General features: G+C 42.7%; 1 protein-coding gene across 3 annotated transcripts; it reads left to right on the top strand.

Moving 5' to 3' along the window:
- Positions 1-1,112: 1,112 nt before the first annotated feature.
- LOC101573709 lies at positions 1,113-18,291 on the top strand. Of its 3 annotated transcripts, none has more exons than XM_023715256.1 (5): positions 1,113-1,401; positions 2,470-2,548; positions 13,148-13,176; positions 14,116-14,233; positions 16,290-18,291. In XM_023715256.1, the coding sequence occupies exons 2-5, from the start codon at positions 2,527-2,529 to the stop codon at positions 16,691-16,693; spliced, it is 573 nt and encodes a 190-aa protein (XP_023571024.1). In that variant the 5' UTR covers positions 1,113-1,401; positions 2,470-2,526; the 3' UTR covers positions 16,694-18,291. The 3 variants fall into 3 exon arrangements, with proteins under 3 accessions (XP_023571024.1, XP_023571022.1, XP_023571023.1); XM_023715254.1 differs by having other exon boundaries at positions 13,148-13,314; XM_023715255.1 differs by lacking the exon at positions 1,113-1,401 and adding an exon at positions 2,034-2,236 and having other exon boundaries at positions 13,148-13,314.
- The last annotated feature ends 2,028 nt before the right edge of the window (positions 18,292-20,319 follow it).

Below are 20,319 nucleotides of genomic sequence, written 5' to 3'. Positions count from 1 at the left end.
TTCCTTTCCCTAGGTGGCTGAGTTTGCCTGAAACTCTGTGGTGTCCTTCCAGTTGTGCTCTGCAGCTTCTTGGCGTCTTTCTCTTTCCCTTCACAGCAGTCTCCAGTAATGCACGGAGTTCTGGACTTCCTTGATGGTTCTGTTGCTGTGTAGTAGAAGTGTGTGTGTGTGTGTGTGTGTGTGTGTGTGTGTACTTAAAAGCCTACTTTTCTGCTTTACAAAAGAAGCACAATTTGCTATAAGGTGCTTAGAGATGAAAGCAAGGTCTACATAATTTTCCACTGTTCAGTGTAACTGAAGTGATCATTGTCATGATATTTGTTAAGATGATTGATTTGGAGATTTTGCTTCTTAAGAAATCCAGCAGTGAAGATTGCGTTATATTTCGAACAACTCCTTGAAAAAGACATGATTTTTTATTCATCACACAATTTTTCATTCTTGTTTTTAAAAAGAGAAAATGTCCTTTGATCAAAATTAACTCCTTTGAATAATAGTTTGCATTACTTAGGATTTTGTACTTCATAGCATGTTTTAAGCCTACAATATTTATCCCATATATGCCATCATGTGCATTTTTTATCTTTGTTTTATAGACAAAGAAGTGAAGAAGCATACTAAGCAAATTTCATTATTGACAGGCCTAAGCTTAGGTTTCCTGACTTCTTGTACTGTCAAGTCCATTAACGTGATCTCAGTTCAACCCTGTATTTACATTCTGGTGTATAAAGTAGTTGTGGACTCACAGACCTCATGTAACTTTGCAGTCTTCCTGGAACTTTATAAGGAGGCTGTTTCCAGTGCCAAGGGCTCTCTGAGATGCCCCCCTCCACGCACGTGGGCGGATGGACGTGCCCGTCCCCCAGCCTGCCCATCAAGGGTGGGAAGAAGTCATGGTAATTTGATTCCTGGGTGCAGAGCACTGCTGCACCCACCCTTGAGAATCCTGGATGCTGAGAGCAGTGTTCACACCTAGACAGGTGACATTAAAGAGGACGTGGCTCCTGTTTCTTAGGACGTCACAGCCATGGAATCTTAGAATAGCTCTTGGCACTGAGGTGGAAAACTTGGATTGCTTCCTCCCAACAGTCTTCACTCACTTGCAGGAGTGCTTTATACTCTCCGATCAGCTCTAGCTTAGTTCATGAGACACTCGGGAACATTTTCCTGTTCTCGAGCCCCCCTCGTTGGGGCATTCCAACGTCACTGCTGCATAACCAGAAGCGCTGCAGCTGCAGCTGTCAGGATCTTAATCCCTTCTGCTTGAATTTCCTGCCAGGGTGTACAGTAGTCAGCTGTGTGCTTTGGTGCTCCCATTTCCGACACTACCAGAGGCCTCAGCAGCAAAACAAAAGTGGATGAAATAACTTTTAACCTTCTAGAACTCAGCTACCCTATTCGGTATGTCCAGATTTCTTTCTTTTCTTTTTTTCCCCCCTGTGGTACTAGGGATTGAACTCAGGACCTTGTGCATTCCAGTTAGGCACCTATGCCACTGAGTTGTTTCCACTGGCCCAGACTGAGCATTTACTCAATATTGGTTTTCAGAAATATAGGTATAACAAAGACTGCTTTCTTTAATGGAAGAGGTATTACACTGGGAGCAGTGTAATAGCAGTCTTACTATTATTTTAGCTGTGTGATGTTAGTGAGGCTATTGAACCTTTGGTTCTCCTTATTTGTGAACTGTACAAAAAATGATCTGGATTCTAAATTCCTGAGACATGCTGCAAAAAAAGTATTCTGGATGTGAAAAGTGTTTTGGAATTTATGGATGAAAGGAATGTTATATTAACTTATGGTATACAGTGGCTATTTGTTCTCTGACACCAAATTGAGGAGTACAGACACGAGTTTTGTTTTCCAAAGGTTGAATAACAGTTCATTTAAGCTAATTCTGTTGTCCTATTTGAATGGAATAAAGCAGTGGATTCAGTCTTAAATGTTTGCTGGGGTGGTGTGGCCCCCTTGAGGCAGAATCTACTACTCGAGAGACCATCTGGCAGTTGGGCTGTCTGACATCGCAGACTTGCCGAGGACACACTGATGAGGACAAGTGAACTCTGCATTCATTACTAGGAGGATTGATTTGAGATTAGTGTTACAGTTTTCACCACAATGAACAAAACCCATTTCTTTCTGGTGTTTCTTGACCACCTCTCAGATCTTGGAGCTGCTGTCACGCTAATCAGTATGACGAAGATGCTTCTCTCTATGCCAGCAGAGGCAGTCTCTGGTGAGCAGGGTGTCCTCCTCCTTGAGGAGCTTTTAAACTTTCCCACTCCGAAGCCATTTTTCCAGTCTTCATTTGTACTAGACGATATTTAGATGGTCTTTCTTAAGACATGCTCGATTAATATGCAATATCTTAAAATACTTTTCTTAGCTATGTCTGAAGTTTATAAATATAAATACACTTAATACATAGTTTGAATTGTTATTTGATATTTTGATGTATTATTTCCCTAGTTCTCAAGAAATGGTCAAAAAGAATCAAAATATAGCCGCTTAGTAGTTCACCACCTGATGGATCCAGAAGGTCAAGAAGGTAGGTGGTGTGTGTGTGTGTGTGTGTGTGTGTGTGTGCGCGTGTGTGTCTGATTCAACCACTTCTAGGATAAACAATACATAGACTGTAAAGGCTCACTTTTGCAGTGCTCATCAATGTGTAAATAAGCCAGAACATTGTTTCTCTGTTACCCAAACTTTGGGTCAGGACTTTCAGTAATTACATTTAATGTCTTGGCTTGTGTGTGTGCTCTAACTTCAACATCTCCACTAGCACTTCATGTCTACTACTATCACCAGTGGACCTGACGATGTGTTAGAGATGATTGTGATGGGCAATGAATTCAATCTATAGACTTACTAAGCATTTAGAGTTTTCCTTCGATTTTCAAAAATAGTTTTTGCGCAAGTACCCTACATGAAATACATGATTGTGACTTTGAAATTATTTTATTTCAGGTAACAAACTAGCCAAGAGATAAAAATATTTCCATGTAAAAATTCTGAATGAATTTTCTTTTCTTAGGCTGGAAAAGCATCTGCAAGATGTGCTCATAGTCCATTTTGCTATTCATTAATTAGTGACAAAGACATAATATAATTTGACCTCTAGATAGAAAGAGAATTTAAGTTTGAACTGTAATGCAAGTTCAAAATTAAAATTGACCCACCACTTTCACAGAGTCTTAAATGTGAAGTGTGATACTGCATGGGTTATGTAATATACCTGATTGTTTGAGATAAAAGTGCAGACCTGTATTTTTTGTTTTTTTCATTTTATGTATTTGGTCCAGGGTCTCACCATGCAGCTCAGAATCGTAGTGATCCTCCTGTTGTAAGCCTCCCCAGTGTTGGCATTACAGGTATGCGCCACCATGCCCAGACTCATTCACAGGCTCAACACACCCTGGGGGTGGGCCAGTGTGGCATGTGGGAGTGGGGATCGAACCCTGGTCCCTATGCTTGCCAAAGCAGGTGCTTAGTCTGCTGAGCTATCTCACAGCCCCAGACCTGCATTCTTGACATAGGCTAAAGAATTGCTGTGTCTCTGCAGAGCAATTTTCATACAAATCTAATTACTTTGGGCCTCTCTCTGTCTCTGTCTCTGTCTCTGTCTCTGTCTCTGTCTCTGTCTCTGTCTCTGTTCTCCCTCTCTCTTGCTTTCACTCCCTCCTCCCCCCTCTCTCTCCCTGTCTTTTCCCCTTTCCTCCTCTCTCTTGCTCTCTTTCTTATTTTTACACTCTGTACATTTCATAAGAACTGCAGCACTGCTTCTTCCTGTTTTGGCTACACCATGTGGCTTCTGCCTGGGTGAGCGCACTTTCAGGTAGAGCGAGCTGGGCGCATGCCTAGGCTTGGCAGCCTCCCTGGCTCACACACCAGGGGTTCTCCTGCAGCAACTTTTACAAACCTGAAGATGCAAGTTGTAATCACTTCGAGAATCTAGCCATTTAGGTAATTTGAACAAAGATGTAATTTCTGGGTGGTTTATGAATAAAATTACATCATTATCATTACCATTAGTAACAATTCTTGGTTTCTACTGTGTGCATGATAATTTGGCAAATTACAAAGAAAATGGAAGAAGTTCAAGGTAAGGTTGCGACAGAGCTAGTATTAAAATATTTTATAACATGAACAAACAGACCCCATAATCATCTACATAGCCAATTAAAGCTTTAAAATTATGTTCAAAAGCACAGCGCTAAAGGGATTAAGTGTGTGCTACAGGAACAGAGCCAGATGGCATTTCATTGGCAAGACTTCCTCCAAGAAGAGGAACACTCAGTTCTCAGGTCCTGGGTGATACGGATTTGTCTTGTCCTAACTCTCTTATACTTCACATCCTGTGTTTGGAAAAGCTGGAACCAGCCAGAGCTCAGTTCTCCTATTTCAGCACAGCAAGAAGATACAAATAACCATAACATGTCATTTATACATACACAGATTAAAAACTAGCATTAGGGTGAATACTAAAAAATTCTTTTCATGTTTCAGCTGCATTTCCAAGGCTGCATTCTGATCCGTTTTGTCGAAAGCTTTGTCCAAATTACCAATTTCAAGAGCGCTGTGTTTGCCTTTTCCACGCCAACAGCTCCACTTTGGCTGTGAGCACAGGCAGCCCGGGAGGATGGGGCCGTCATCTCCTGAGGGCCTGGGCTTGAGCAGATGCACCTCGACACGAGGCTCAGTTGTTCCTCTGCCCAGAGACGCCCAAGCCGGCTGTGCAAACTGCTTACTTGACATCCTGCCCGTTTCCCTGTGTCAATTTCGGCCCCTCCAGAACTGCCATAACTGAGATCAAGCATGCAAGGGGTTTATTTGGGGAAAGGTATGTGGAGAACAAGGAGGGAAGAACATCCAGCGGCTACACGGTCCTCAGTAGGCGGCAGGCAGGCCTCGCAGGAGGCCTGAGCAAGAACGGGCGCTAGAAGAGCTTGCCTGGTGGCAGGAGCTGGCCCCAGTCGGCGCCGGTGGGGAAGCGCGGTCCCTTGGAACCGAGATCACCGCAGCGGGCGGCGCTGTTGGGCATGGTGCGCTTGAGGCTGGGTCTCTGCAGCTGAGCGGCCACGTCCGCGACCAGCGCACGGCGCACAGATGAGCGCTTCCCTTGGTGGGCGTGCCCCTTGCCCTGTACTTTCTGTCTCCGCGTACCTAAGCTTCCCAGAAGGGCGGCTCGGCCCATTGTCTTCACACTTTCCATCATCACACCCTATTGGTTTCACCTCCCTAAAGTTTCTCTACCTTTCACTCCTTGTTTCCGGCTGCAGTTGCCTCCATTCTGGACTTTCCTATTTCTTCTCTCTAGTGTTGTTAATGGCCGTTAATTGCCTGCCTCGCTCTGGGCTAACCTCTTTTACCTTCTCTATTTCTCTATCCACAATGGAGCTTACATGACATTTTTAAAATTCAAATCTTGTCACACTTGTCTTTGCTTAAAATGCTTCCGTGCCTCATCAGTTCCTATAGGATAAAATCGAGACTTAATTGAATGGCATGGAGTATTTTATCTCTTGCTATTCCCCCCACGGATCTCACAGTTTAGTTCTCAGAGTTTCCCAAATTGGAAAATTGGTCGAGAGACTGCTGGCCAGGTGGCTCTTGACGCTTGCTGTGTCTGGCGTGGCATCCTTACCTCATTTGCCTGGCAAACGTAGAATCATGAGGCCCATAAAATGCTTTGTCTAGTCCTCTGAGATGTGTTTTTTTTTTAATTTTTTTATTTATTTGAGAGAGAGAGAGAGAGAGAGAGAGAGAGAGAGAGAGAGAGAGTGGTGTGTGTGTGTGGCCAGCTCAGCCCACCAGGGGGCGGCCCTGGCTGGCATGTGGTGCTGGGGGATTGAACCGCGGTCCCTGATGCTTTGCTAAGCTTGTTCTAAGTAGGTGCTTTAGACCACTGAGCCATCTCTCCAGCCCCGAGATGTGAGATTTTGCATTTTTGAAGTGTCTCGTTAAGCCACTGTTACCGCGCTCATATGTTGGTTTGTCTACCTGGTCTAGCACCTAGATGTTCAATAAATGAGCAAATGGATACAGTTATCTGAGGACTGTGGGCTGGCTTTAACAGCTCATCATGAGGGTCTTGTATGGGCAGACACCAAGGCCAGGAATCTAGATATGCACATTGCTAGAGGAATGCCATTGCCTTTATGTTCTTTCAATGGATAGAGCTAGAGGGGATAGACACACACATATATTTTAATTCACGAGTCTATATTGATACTTCTGATCTTAATTTACAGTTTATAATTACAAGTCTTTTTCCAGCGGATGTTTTAGATTAAGAATTAAGAGCTGTGGGTAATAAGTTAGATGTGAAAGACATGGAAAGAAAAAAAATCAAGAGTGACTTTGAGGACTGGGGAGATAGCTCAGCAGTCTAAACATCTTGCAAGTGCAAGGACCCTAGTTTGATGCCTGGTACCACATGCTATGCCAGCCTCAAAACTGGGCATAGTGGCATGGTTATAATCCCAGCACTGGGGAGGCTGAGACAGGAGGATCACTATAAGTCAAGCTGTGTATTAAGACCCTGCATCCAATAAATAAATGAAAAAAAAATGAGGGTCTTGTATTTCTGGCCAGCAGCCAGTTGACTACCTTTAGGACCTTGTGTTAAGCTCTACTCAGAGTATCATAAAATCTCTGGAGAAGATTCTTATAACTCTTTATAGAAGTGGATTAATGAGCAATGTGGCTTATATGAATAATATTGTCTTAATGTATGAAGATGAGTTTATTAAAATAATCTTACCTTTAGTTGGAAAACCTATGAAACTGCCACCTGAGGCAATATTATCCCTTGAACTAGTTGGGGGACTATGTAACACCTACACTTACTAGTGTGAGGATCACTCATTAACACATTTTAAGTGTTTAAAAGTGAAAAAATAGGGCTGGGGAGATGGCTCAGTACAATAAGCGCTTGCCTGGCAAGCACAAGGGCCTGAGTTCAACCTCTGGTTCCACCAAAAAAAAAAAAAAAAAAAAAAGCATATCTACTAAATAAGGCTGATATTGCACATATTGAATAAAAATGACTCTTGAATGTACCAATTTACTTCATATCTCTTCAAAACTCAGACCCAAGTGTCAGGTGTGAATGGCATTTGCTATCCCCATGTGTAGGAGAAGCTACAACAAGCCCACACAGATTTCTACTTCACCCTTCACTCCCTGCTGTGGCATCCACTCTGACCCTTGCTGTCTTTTGTCTAGAATTCCAACAGCCTCCCAAGTAGCTTCTAACATTGCTGTCTTTCAGGTATTGTGACAACGTGTATTTCTTAAGTATCACACCTATACGTGTCCGGCCCTCACCCAGACATCTTCCTGTTTTCTTCTTACCTTATAGAGGTCCCATGTCAACCTCCTTCTTCAGGAATATTTTCTGCAGTGATCCAACTTGCACCTTGAGCTTCTCACAGCTCCCCGAGGACATATGAGTCCTCTAAGATTCACTTCCCAATTATATGAATTGGTGTTGCTTCTGTAGCATCTTAAAGATGTCTCTTCTTAACACTTACTAAATGTCATTGACATTTGGGAGATGTCTTTCCCTTCCATGATTCAAGTAGCAAAATTTAAGAGAAACTAATTCAGGTTCTTTTTTTTTCTTTCCACTTGAATCCTGAGACATATCGTTAAAGATGAACTTAAGGGGTGCTATAGAGACATGAAATGTAGTATTGTTTGGTCTACATTAGTTACAGACCATACATTTCTGCAATGAAGCAAAACATCGATCAAAAATTATTCGTGGAATACATTTCAGCATAGGGGCCCTTGATCTTGACTTGCTGGGTGTTCAGCATTGTGTATTTCAGGTCAGCTGTGGCCAGTTAGTGATCTGAAAATATCTTGGACTTTTTTTTTTTTTTTTTTTTTGTAATCTGTAGGAATTTGTACAAAGCATATGACAGTCATCTTTGAATAAAAGATCAGTTGACTGGCAGTCTCTTTCACTTAGGAAAGTGGTTTTTACTTCGAATTTTGCTGACAGGCTTTCATGACAGCCTTCAGATCGGCTCTTGAATTCACTTGTCATAGCTATTAAAGAGCTAGTGAGCCACCCTCTCCCCATTTGGGTGTGCTTCTGTGCTCTGACCCTTCCATTTTTATTGTTCTTACTGACCTTAAGTTATAAAAGAAAAGAATATAGACAGAACCTCTATTTTAGAAGGCTTGCTGCAGTTCAGTGCTGAAGTCAGTTCATACTGAATTCTCCTCAAGCTAATCACCACCCCAATGGGGCTGTCTTGCTAATTTTCACTTCATGCTTGAAGTGCCTTAGCTCTCGGGAGAACAAGAGCACCCGCGAGATTTTACACCATGTCAGCAGAGGTGTGATTGCAAGCAGGTGATGTGCAGACTTCGCATGAAGAAGCATTCAAAATGGACAGGCCCAACGCAGAGCACAGTTGTAAGTCTAGGTCTTGGCGCTGCGTTATTTACAGCCTTTTGAATAATATTGAAACATCGAATCAAGAAAATAATATGCTAAGGCCAGAGTAGAGAGCTTTTCTTCAAAAGTACAGGTATCAGGAATTTTGTTTTTACATAGGGAACCTGAGATCCAGTTTGTGTGTGACATAGCCAAGTTTTCATTAATTGTCCTGGGACCTGAATAATAAAAAGAAAAGAGACAATATATGTGGAAAAGATATTCCTTTATATATATGTATATATATATGTGTGTGTAACATATATATATGTATATGTATATGTATATGTATATATATACACATATTATATATATTAGAGTTCCATTACATGATGATGTTGCTAAGTTTTGGAGGAAATTATTCTTTAAATCTTAACTAAAACCCAAATGCTATCTGCTAATTAATTAATATTTTCAGCATTCAATCCCATACTCTATAGATAGTGAAGCACATAAGTTAGGAAGCGTGTTCTTCGTAGACTGTGTGTCATGGACTGTGTGTCGTGGACTGTGTGTCGTGGACTGTGTGTCGTGGGCTGTGTGTCGTGGACTGTGTGTCGTGGGCTGTGTGTGGAGCACAGCTTCCTCCCTCTTATTGCACCAGAGCTGCTCTAGGGGTGTCCATAGAATGCACACATCCTGCTAAATTCTAGATGAGAGCCTTGCTAGTAACCTCGAAATGCTGTTGTTAATACTGAAAGTTAATATTAAACATGCCTTTTGATTTAAGAAAATAATTACTACTATATAAAATGGTTGCTTCCAAATCTTTAAGCAGAAGTTCATGCTGGGAAAGAGAAGCCAGTATTTTAAGATGGAAATAATTGTGTGTGTGTGTGTGTGTGTGTGCATATTTGATTTTAAAACCTCATGTATTATAGCTAGACAAAGTTTCACTGCTTTTCTTTGTGATGAAAATTTTGTCTTAAGTTTTACAGATTACTTCAAAAGAAACTATTTTATTACTGTGAGCTGAGAAACACCATATTCCTCTTTAAACAAATTGTCTTAAGTAGCCAAATTCAACCCATTTTGGTTTCATCATAAAAATTATGTTAATTTTCACAAGGGTTACTTTTATCAAATGTCTGCAATATTTTCATGGTACTTAGATGTAGTAAGAATATCAGTATATTATCAATTCAAATTTTTGAACCTGATAATATTTTGTGTGATACAAAACATTCTAGAGGTATAATTGATCTTGAATTACCATATGTAATTGACTGACTTGTATTTCAGGGTCTATACACAACCAGTAGTGGCTCTACTTGTTTCGTAAAATCTCTTGGAAGATCCTTTAGAATGTATAGTTTTTACTCATCACAATATGGTTCTATATGACTTCAAAGCTTCATTTCCTTATGGAGGTAAAGATGTGGTCATGATCAAAGGAAATGGCTAGCTCTATTTATTCAGAGAGACAGAGTCCAAAGCCAGGAACTCATTTGTCACCTGCGTGTTAGATGGAGCACTGACCTGGCCAACTAAGCTTCAAAAGAGCACGCAAAGTCAAAGGTGTCAGCTGTACCAGTAAATACTCACTGGCACAGTTTTTATATCAAAGACTGGGACTTTAGGAGATGCTCCTGGGATTTGGTGTCCTCTAACATCTATTAATCCCTGATACTTTAGGTGACTTGTCAAAGAAGTGCTACATTTACAAGGAGTAGGCAAGGAGGCCCACGAGGACACCGCCAGTTAAAGGTCAGGGAAGCAATTAACGTTCTAAAGGACTCCACAGCTGATGATGCCCTCCCCCTCCTTCAATCTTAGTATGCCAAGTGCGTATAGAGAAATGAAAGTTAAAGTTCAAATAAAACATATTGCCAGTCTTATTCGGTTCTTGGAGCTCTTCCTGAATGTGAATACTCGTAGTCACTTAAACAGTCAAGTGAAATGCATTAGAAGTGATGGCTCTTGCTGACGAATGTCAATTTTTCATATTTCTATGTTCTCTGCATCTTGTTGCAGGTCAGAGTTTGCGGTAGTGCACAAGTGGAATGCTAAGCTGTAGCTAAGTTGGTGTTCTTCTCTCTGGATCCTAAGTAGAACACACACACACAATACACATCACTAATTTTATATTTTCTAATCTTTTGAAGTTGTAAAACCTCTTGTATTCCCTCAAGGGTGTGTTGTGGTGGGCATACCCAAATTGTCGTCCTGTGGCTGAATTTCTTTTCTTTTTTAATGTATTTGATACAGGGTCTCACTACGCAGTTTGGACTCATAGTGATCCTCCTGTATTCGGCCTACCCAGGGCTGGGATTACAGGCATGTGCCACCATGCCTGGACTCGGTGGCTGGCTCAGCACCCCTGGGGGCACAGCTGCTTTGGCATGTGGTGCCACGGGTTGAAACCCAGTCCCTATGCTTGCTTAAGCAGGCACTCAGTCTGCTGAGCTATTTCACTGGGCCTGGCTGCATTTCAAGATTTCTCTGTTTCATGGAGCCTTCTGAAATGGAGCTTCTTCCACGACACATGGAAACAGCAGTGTGCTGTCTAGCGCAAAATAGAAGAGTCTTTGCTACCTTCTTTCTAGAAAGTAGCTGGGATGTGCTAGATTTTCTAACAGTCATTTGTGCTTTTGACTCATGGCTAAAGCTCTCTGCCACCCAGTAAATTGTGCCGATAAACTTTTCCCAAATGTGATCTTATTATTATCAGATCCAATCCACTTCAACCTAGCCTGGCAATACCTTCAATTACATTTTTCTTCTAAAATACTCAGTGCCTCCATCACATTTGTTTTCTAGAAATGTGGTCATATCTTAATATCAGTAAATCATACCATGGACAGAGGTTTTTATCAGAGGATGGGGGATATAGCTCAGTGGCTTAAGTACCTGCCTGACAAGCACAAGGACCCTAGCTCAATCGCAGGGACCACAAAAACAAGTTTATCAGGGCAAAATGAGAATGTGCCACTTATTAGAAAGTTCTCTGGCCCTAAATATTCCTCATCTTGTCTGACTGGAAGCTAAGCAGGGTTGGTCCTTGTTACTACTTGGATGGAAGACCATGAACTTGGTACAAGGGACTCTGTAGGTAGGAATTAAAGCCAAATTAAAGTTTTGGGGATATTTTGGGAACATCTGCTTTATGTCCAATCCAGTATTTCTTCATGAGGCTTCTATGAGCTATCACCTGTACTGCTGAGCTCTAGATGAATTGTGGCTATGTATTTCTACTTCTCTGTGTCTGGACCGTGTCTGGTTGGATGCCATGTTCCCATCATCCAGCACTGTACCCAACACACACCTGCCTTCTGCACAGTTTTGTCATATGACGAAATTGAGTATCTAGAGAACTAAAGTTGCTTTGCTTGCATTTTGAAAACAAATCTTTGGAATTACAAGCTGTTTGTCCTTTTTGGGAAGAGTTTTCATCTCTTTGTTGCTTCTTTACATTTATGGTCGGTCTTTCTCCCCATCTCCTCTTCTGGAGGACCCTAAGCCTGGATTTGTGAGTGTAGAGTGGAGAAGCAGCTGTCAGGAGTCCAGCCTGGTCTAACTCACACAGCAGGAGCAAGACTGGAAGGATCAGTGGCTTTTAGGGATTGGTGTGACAAGTAACTTCTCCCTCAGTGACAATCATGTACTGCATCAAAGGTTAAATGGAAGACAGACTTCTTTTATGAAGCCATTCCTGAGTAGCCTCAGTCGCTGTGTTTCCCTTTTCCTCATTGAATATAGAATTTTTAAGCCTGCACCACACATGCACGATTTGATTATGTGGTAGTCTTGTTTTGTCTGTTTCATGATCCAAAATAGGTCAGTGTGCTACTCTACGTACATTTTCTTGTCTGCCAACACCATTGGATGTAAGTTCTTCTATTGTTCACATTTTGCATAACTAGTCCATAAATTCTTAGAGACAATTAGTTTTTTTTAAGTTACAGCTTTTTATATACTTTATAGGGAAGACTTCAAAATAAACATAAAGGAAGCTCAACTTTTGGTGCTTACATTTATGTCATACAAGGTCGGTCAAGTTGCTATAATTGTCTCAGTCTTAGCTTTGTTATTCATAAAATTGAAAAATAAGGATGTATATCTCACAAGGCTGTGGTAACAGTTAAATGAAGCATTACAGTGCATGTTACACGGCCCTGTGTGCACGAGCGTCCTGAGTAGCTGGCATTAGGCTGCTTATTAGCCTTGTGAAATGTCGCAGATGTTAAGGCGTCACAAACTCCCTTGAAACCAGGCCATCAGAATGAATAACAGCAATGCTAGTGTCTATTATAGGGCGGTCTTAAATATCTGTAGTCAGTAAAAGCGTGTCATAAGGAATAGACCATGCACGGTCCGTTACTCAGCTATTTGGCCCTATAGATGGCCATGATCTCACACCACCGCCGAGCTTTCTGTTACTCTAGATGATCTGATCTGTGATTCTGGAAACATAATTCCTTAAAAAAGAGTATCAGTTATTGTGTGTTCTATTTAGCACTGCAAAGATGGACAGTGCTGCTATAAACTCTAGTAAACGTCAGAACAGTGTTGACATTCGGACAGATGAAATGTTACCTTGTATTCTGAGGTGTTTTGAAATTGCTAGCCTTACTGCTTTATCTCACTTAGACTCAGTGAATGCTCCAAGGTCACCAAGTACAAACGCTGCAGTTCCAACAGATTCGGCTCTTGTGTGGATTTACTCACACAGTCATTGCTTTTCTCTCTTTTCAGAGACCAGAGACGAGTGTGATGACAAGCAGGTGGTTACAGAGATCATGTCAAGATGTTTTATTCCAACTCTGATAACAAATACTCCCTGGGAAGGCTTCCATTTTGTTGGACATGAGATTAGGATTGCTGAAGCCACAGATTGCTATGGTGCTGTTGTTTGGCCCTCGGTATAATTTTGTACAAAATTTGCTTCATTGTGGTTATTCTCCAGTCAGTTTTTTTTTTTTTTTTTTTTTTTGCAGAACTGGGGATTGAACTCAGATCCTTGCATTTGCCAGTCAAGCGCTTATCCTACTGAGCCATCTCCCCGGCCCCTCCAGTCAGTCTTGTTGGTTGTCGTGTTCTACTTGGAGGAAGCAAAGAGGCTGCACGGCTCACTTTGTGACCTCAAGAAGTCACAGTTTGAAATCACACTATTGGGAAATTCCATCAGCCAATTAAGGCTGTCTCTGACCATTGAAACTGGCAGTATAAGTATAATTTTTTTTAACCATTTCTGTTTTTTTAATGACTATGAGAGTCTAGAAAAGTGAACATTTTATCTCCCATTTTACAGGAGCCATTTGCATTGAAATTAGTATAACATCTGCATGAGTCTCATCTGCAGAATATTCCTAAAAGCCCTGCTCATTTACAAACTAGTCCTTAAAGGTGGCAGATCCGCCTTTACCACCTTCCTCAAACTCACATGCTACTTGGGAATGACTGGTGTTATTAGAACTTATTTCCCTTAAAGATGGTCAAACTTAAGCAACTGAATTCTGCATTTTGAGTTAGTTCTCCTTCCTCCCAACAACGCTGGAAAGCCAGCTGAGGATGTGCTTCTGACAGTAACTTCTTGCAGTCATGTGTGTGAACCCTCAAACTGACGCTCTTGCTCAGATGCGTTATATTTACTTTATGGGGCTTGATTTTGCTTTCTGTTACTTTCTGCCAAACACAAACTTTTAAAATTTATATCTCCCTAGGCCCTTGTTCTGTGCCATTTCCTGGAAACAAATGCAAAGCAATATAATATGGTGGACAAAAATGTGATTGAAATTGGAGCTGGGACTGGGCTGCTTTCCATTGTGGCAAGTTTACTCGGTAAGTAGGTGTGTTGGAGTGAGTGAGATTGGAGAAGTTCATGGTCACATAACGTCCGTTACTTTCACCATCCGAAGTGCTACGACTCAGGCTCATTGGTAGCTCCTTGATGATTCGAAGTTCTATTAAGAAATTCTGCAAGCATTAAAATCGCTCTGCCAGTATCTTTCCAGAATGTGCTGTTATTTGTATCAGTTATTCCCATAGAATGCTAGGTCACAGGCCTTATGTGGAGAACTGGGAGCTGTACTAAAGTATCCTGGTTGGGAGAGGAGATGTGTGAAGTGCTAGACGTAGCTATTTCTCTTTTTCTTTGAGACAGGGTCTCAGTGTGTGACCCAGGCTGGCCTTGAACTTGCTTATGTAGCCCAGGCTACCCTCAAACTCGTGGAGTGATCCTCTCACCTCAGCTGCCCAAGTGCTGGGATTACGGGCCTGTGCCAGCATGCCTAGGTTAATACTAGGGTTTGATAGTCTATTGATACTGATTTTGAGGTGAGTGCTTTAGATTTTTAGCATGAATTTAATGTTTATAGGTAACTATAGGTTACTTTTGAATTTTAAAGTCCTATGATTTTACAAAGCATAATCTATTAAATAGAGGAGTGCTATAAATCACATAAAAATCATGCCTGCTTTTATTTTTAGATGCTTATTCTTGGATTTATTTTTGCAGTTCTTCCCCGTTCTTATTTTACAGCCCCTACTTCTCTCCCTGCACCTTTTCCCACTGGCCCTGCAATCATCTCTGTGTGCTGGGTCCTGCTTCAGCTCTGCCTTTCTTGGTTTTATCTCTTTCAGTGCCTTAACTTAGCTGCCTTCTCTGATGGGCACTACCCAAATGGCTCTTGATTTCTTTCATTTTCAGAAGTGCACACCTGGCACTCTAAACTCTTGAGAAGAGTTCAAGTTTTAGCAATTACTACTTTCTAAGCACTGAAGAGATGGGGGACCTTTGAAGTCTTCATATATATATATATATATATTTAATTTCTCTGACCTGATCCTGCTTTCCAGGGTCACCGTTCCACTTAATGTGGGTAGGGCCAGAGGTACTATTGATTTATGCTGAAAGGCTTCTGATCCAGGAGCAGAATTTGTGTCTTGGCAAGTCATTTCTTTTATTACAAAGAATTGATCTCTCCTTCAGTGAGTTTGTTTGACTTGCAACAAACATCAAGACGAGAGTGTGTGTAGCCAGTACTCTGAAGTGCTGATGTTCACCTTTCTCGATACAGGTTCTTAAAAGCAACAGTCAGATAGTTTACACTCAGCCTGAGCAAGATGTATTCCTTATCTTGGAAGTTAAAAAGACTTGTAGAAAACTGTACATTTACTCATCCCGGAATGCAAAGGCTCACATTTCCACGATCCACCAATAATGTGCACATTTTCTTACCACTGTACTACTTTCACACATACACGCACACAAAAAACTTCTCCAATCAGTGTTCAGAGAAACTTGACCTGTGGCTAACATTGGGTTCTACCTTCTTCTGAGCCAAACCATACTTCTTTTCCAGTTCTTCCTTCCTGTTCCTTGTCGTATTCTGTGCCTGTCTGAGGTTACGGAACTGGCCATTCTTAGCTTTATTTCCAGGTTCTGTTATGCTCAAAGCTCATTTTAAAGCCAAAATTTTGTAAGACACATTGTGGCCAAACTTATGCCTGAACATGACTATTATTATTCCCTTCTAGCTAAGAAACTGTTTGTACCCCTCATTTAAACATCTTGTGCTGTATCTATGATCTCAGACTTTATGATGTCTTTTTGGTGGACAAATTTACATTTATAATGAAATAGAAACAAAGTAAAAGACAGGGCAAACAAAAAATAATTCAATAGTGTATAAAAATATGATTGAACTCTAGTTTTTTTTTTTTTTAAGGTGTTCACAGAGCTGCTTTAACATGTTTGTGAAAGGGTGATCTATGCGTGCTGACCAGTCTTTCTCTAGGTCTAGCAATCGTGCAGAATCACAGAGTGAACCCCAATGGCTTGACCTCATTCTGTAAGGGTTCCAGGTTACTGGTTCTACCAAACTTTGTTTTGCAGGAGCTTATGTGACTGCTACAGATTTGCCTGAATTACTTGGAAACCTGCAGTATAACATTTCCCGAAACACTAAAATGAAGTGCAAGCATATGCCTCAGGTTAAAGAACTCTCCTGGGGCGTCGCTTTGGAGAAGAACTTTCCCAGGTCTTCCAATAATTTCGACTATGTCCTGGCAGCAGATGTTGTCTATGCTCATCCTTTCCTGGAAGAACTCCTTGCTACCTTTGACCACCTGTGCAGAGAAACTACCATCATCCTCTGGGCTATGAAATTCAGGTTGGAGAAAGAAAACAAATTTGTAGATAGATTTAAGGAGCTGTTTGACCTGGAAGAACTCTCCAGTTTCCCAAGCCTGGATATTAAATTGTATAAAGCTATGAAGAAAAATCGAAGGAGTGCCTAACATCTTCAGACCGGCAACTTGGAAATGCTAAGGCAATTTCTAGAATATCAGCTTAAGGAAACCTGGATAATCTGATGGACCACTGACTTTCCCAGGAGGAAACACACACACACACACACACACACACACACACACACACACACACCTCATGCATGCATGCACACACGTTTACTATGAGAATAGAAGGTAGTTTCCCACATTTGCCTTACTCTAGGCATCGATATTTCCACACACAACAAGGGCATCTGCAGAATACAGGGGTAACGCTGTCGATCTCCATCAGCATTCGAGGTCTCCCAAGCACACAGTAGTAGGAACTTCCGGCAAGGTTGCACTGTGGGGTCATTGTCTGCTCTCTCCATCCTCTTATAGAACCATTTACTACTGTTATTATTATTGAAAAATGGTGCAATTATTCCTTTAATGTATAATTGCAAAATAATGGTTTTAATAATGACATCTCCAAAATGAACACTGTTTATTCCCTTCAATACAGGATTGCATATTTATCTCTTTAGAAATAAAGAAATGGACTATCATAGGATCTCCAGATCAATCTGTAAAGGCAAATGCAGAGCAGTGGCAGATGTTGTGCTTTCGTGGTTTCCAGTAGCGCCACCTTGTAGGTGGCCCATCACCTCTGCTGGGCGGGCTGGGGCTCCAGTTCGGCCTTTGGAGTCAGTCAGGCACGTGCAGTTGAGGTTGTGGACAAGGACGTTTCACTCCAATAGATAAATGGATGTGAGCAACGTAGGAATAGTTGAGGTGTCAGAGGAGTTATTGTTTTATTTTAAAATCAAGTGAATTCATTTCATAGAAATGGAAAAAAAATACAGAAACTTTGAGTTGAAAGTACATGAAAAGATTTAGGCCTCTAATCTCAAAAATCAGGCATATGGCTGGTTTTAAAGTTTAAAGCTCTTCTGATAACATATATAGACCCAGGTATTTGAAATTCTATGTGATTTTTTTTTTTAACACGAGCCTCAGAGATTAGAATAAAGTCTGAAATAATTGACATCAATGCAAAAAGAGCAAACATCTGGGACTTTGCATGTGACTGCCCAGGCTGCTCTATTCGGCATCTCCTGGGCTGGGTCTTCGGCTGGGCTCACTGTGACCTGCGGGTGACAATTGCTTCTGAGGACTGGTCCCCTCTATAGGACCACTGGCTGAGCTGAGCCTAGCAGAGAAGCTGATTTCCTGGGCTCCAGGCTCCAGCCTAAGGCATGCTGCAGATCCCCTCAGCAGAGCTCTCGGCGTATGGGCTTTCTTAGGACCCTTCCTCAGCAACGCTCAAGCTTTCATGGCTCTTTGTCTCAGCCTGTTACCTGTGCAGCGCCATTCAATCCTCACAACCTTTCTGCAAAGAGGTGATGCCATCACCCCTGCTTCAGAGCTAGAGGAAGAAGGCTGAGTAGCCCAAGCACCGCTGTCAAGCCCAGGCCTGTGAGGTTAAGCCTGCATCCTGCCTGCTCTGCCGTATGTATCTAAAACACTTTTCAAACTCCTTTCTAGAGAATGACTGTGGTTTCTTCAAAAGGAAACACACCCCCAGAAACATGCAAATGTACAAAGAAACACATTCTCAAAACTGCTCTCTGGCTTGTTCCTCTGGTGCATCAGGGTCTGCTTGTATGGAAGGGGGCATCTGGGCAGAATGGGAAGGAGGTGAGAAGAGTGGGCTGTAGGAGAGACAGTGCTGCGCACAACTCCAGTCAGAGCCTTGCCTGTCTTCTTTAGGAAAGAGCAGAGCTCCTGGCTTACTGTGGGAGCCAAGGGTTGGTGAGCCCTGAGCGGGCGTCACGGAGGGCCTAGCTGCCAGCTGGCTCTGCAGCAGGGGCAGCAGGCGTGCTGTGCGCCAGCTGTTTGCTGGTGGTGCTGTTGGGGTGGGATTGAAGGACAGGAGTGCAGGGGGCAGAACAGATGCAGGGATCCAGCCGTGAGACAGGCCCAGCCTCCTCTCAGCAGGCACCCTGCAGGCTGGACCTCAAATGGCCTTTCTCAGTAGTCCCTATGCAGGCGAGGTGTCCAGGACTGGATAAAGCCATGTGGCTTAGGCAGTGAGCATGGCTGCTGTCCTGGGATGACTCCCTGACCTTGGGTGAGGTGACTTTCTAGCTGAGGCCATCTCTGGAGATGGTGACAGCTGTGGTCAGTCTGCCAAGAACACTTGCAACAGCTGTGTTTCAGTTATTCCAAAGATGATCTGGGAAGGGTTTCAGTGTCTCCATGACCCTTTCAGGCCCTTGAAAGACCTGTGCCTTTTCCTCCAATTAGATGTAGAATCACTGGGTGGTTTTGAATGGAGGGTGAAATGATGTCACTTCCGGCAAGGACCACCCAGGTGGATATTTTGAGAGACTGGGAGACCAGCTCGGAGGCGGTGGGAGCTGGCCAGGCTCAGGGTGCAGTTGGTAGCTCAGTCTCCACAGGAGGTGGTGAAATCAGCCTGTTCTAGATGGGCTGGAAGCTGGACCCCCAGGCCTCCTGCCTCGCTGAGTGCGCGGAGTGGGAGAGGCTGACTCGGAAGTGTCCAGCTGCAGCGCAGGATAGGCTTGAGAGTCCCCACCTTCGAGACAGTTTGCGCAGCTCCTGGAGGGAGCAAGGGACCATGAAATGAGGAATGCCTTCGTTATTTTTCTCTCATTGCTGAGACAAAAATACCTGATGCACAAAGTTAAAAGGGGAAAGGTTTACATAGACCACAGCTTGTTCCAGTCCATAACTGGCTGTCTCCAAGGCGGGGTGGCCTGGCACAGGACATCTCAGAGGAAAGACAGACCATGATGGGCAGAAGGTGGCAAAGCAGGCAAGGGGCCATAGCAGCTTCTTCCTGCCCCCTTTGTTTTCTCAAGGCTACCAGGATTAGGGTGGTGCTGAGCCAGTCAGTGAGTTGCTTCAGTGAACACACACCGTTAATCCCAGCATTGCACACTCTAGATCCAGCCACCCTTGAAAAAGCGCCACTGTGACTAACCAGGGCTATCTAGCCAGAAGCCGCACCACAGACTCAGTCCTCAGGCTCAGGAACATTAGGAGACTCGACACAAGTGTGTTTTGAGATTTCTTTTGAGGTTCTGTTCTTCTCCTCAGTAGTCATATTTATTGATATGAATTTTGTAAAAATAATCTTTATTTATTTGGCACAGGGTCTCACTACGCAGCTCAGACTCCTAGTGATCCTCCTGTCGCAGCCTCCGCAGCGCTGGGATTATGGGTATGCGCCACCACGCCTGGTTTTGGCGGCCAGCAAAGCACGGCCAGAGTTGTGGGGCCTTACAGAACGTGGCGCCGGAGATCCAACCCGGGTCCTTGCACTTGCCAGGCAGGCGCTTAGACCGCTGAGCTACTTCCCCAGCCCCGTTGATATGAATTTAATGCCCCAAAGCTTTTGGAGTGGGCTAACAGAGTCCTGAAATTCCTGAAAGTTGTCTCAGACGTGACTCATGCTTGAGTTTTGCAGGCACAGTAGCACGGATCTCAGGGTAGAAGTGAAAAACGCGTGGCTTTTTCTGTCAAAAACGTGTTTGTATGTCATTGCTAAGTTATTTTTAAGTAGAATAGACAAAGCCTCCTTTCAATGAAAGTGTGAACACCAAACCGACCATATGGTTCTTTTTTTT

Source organism: Octodon degus, unplaced genomic scaffold, assembly GCF_000260255.1.
Source record: "Octodon degus isolate 3935 unplaced genomic scaffold, OctDeg1.0 scaffold00039, whole genome shotgun sequence".
Classification (NCBI taxonomy): Eukaryota; Metazoa; Chordata; class Mammalia; order Rodentia; family Octodontidae; genus Octodon; species Octodon degus.
This window is presented reverse-complemented; position numbering and strand designations above follow the sequence as displayed.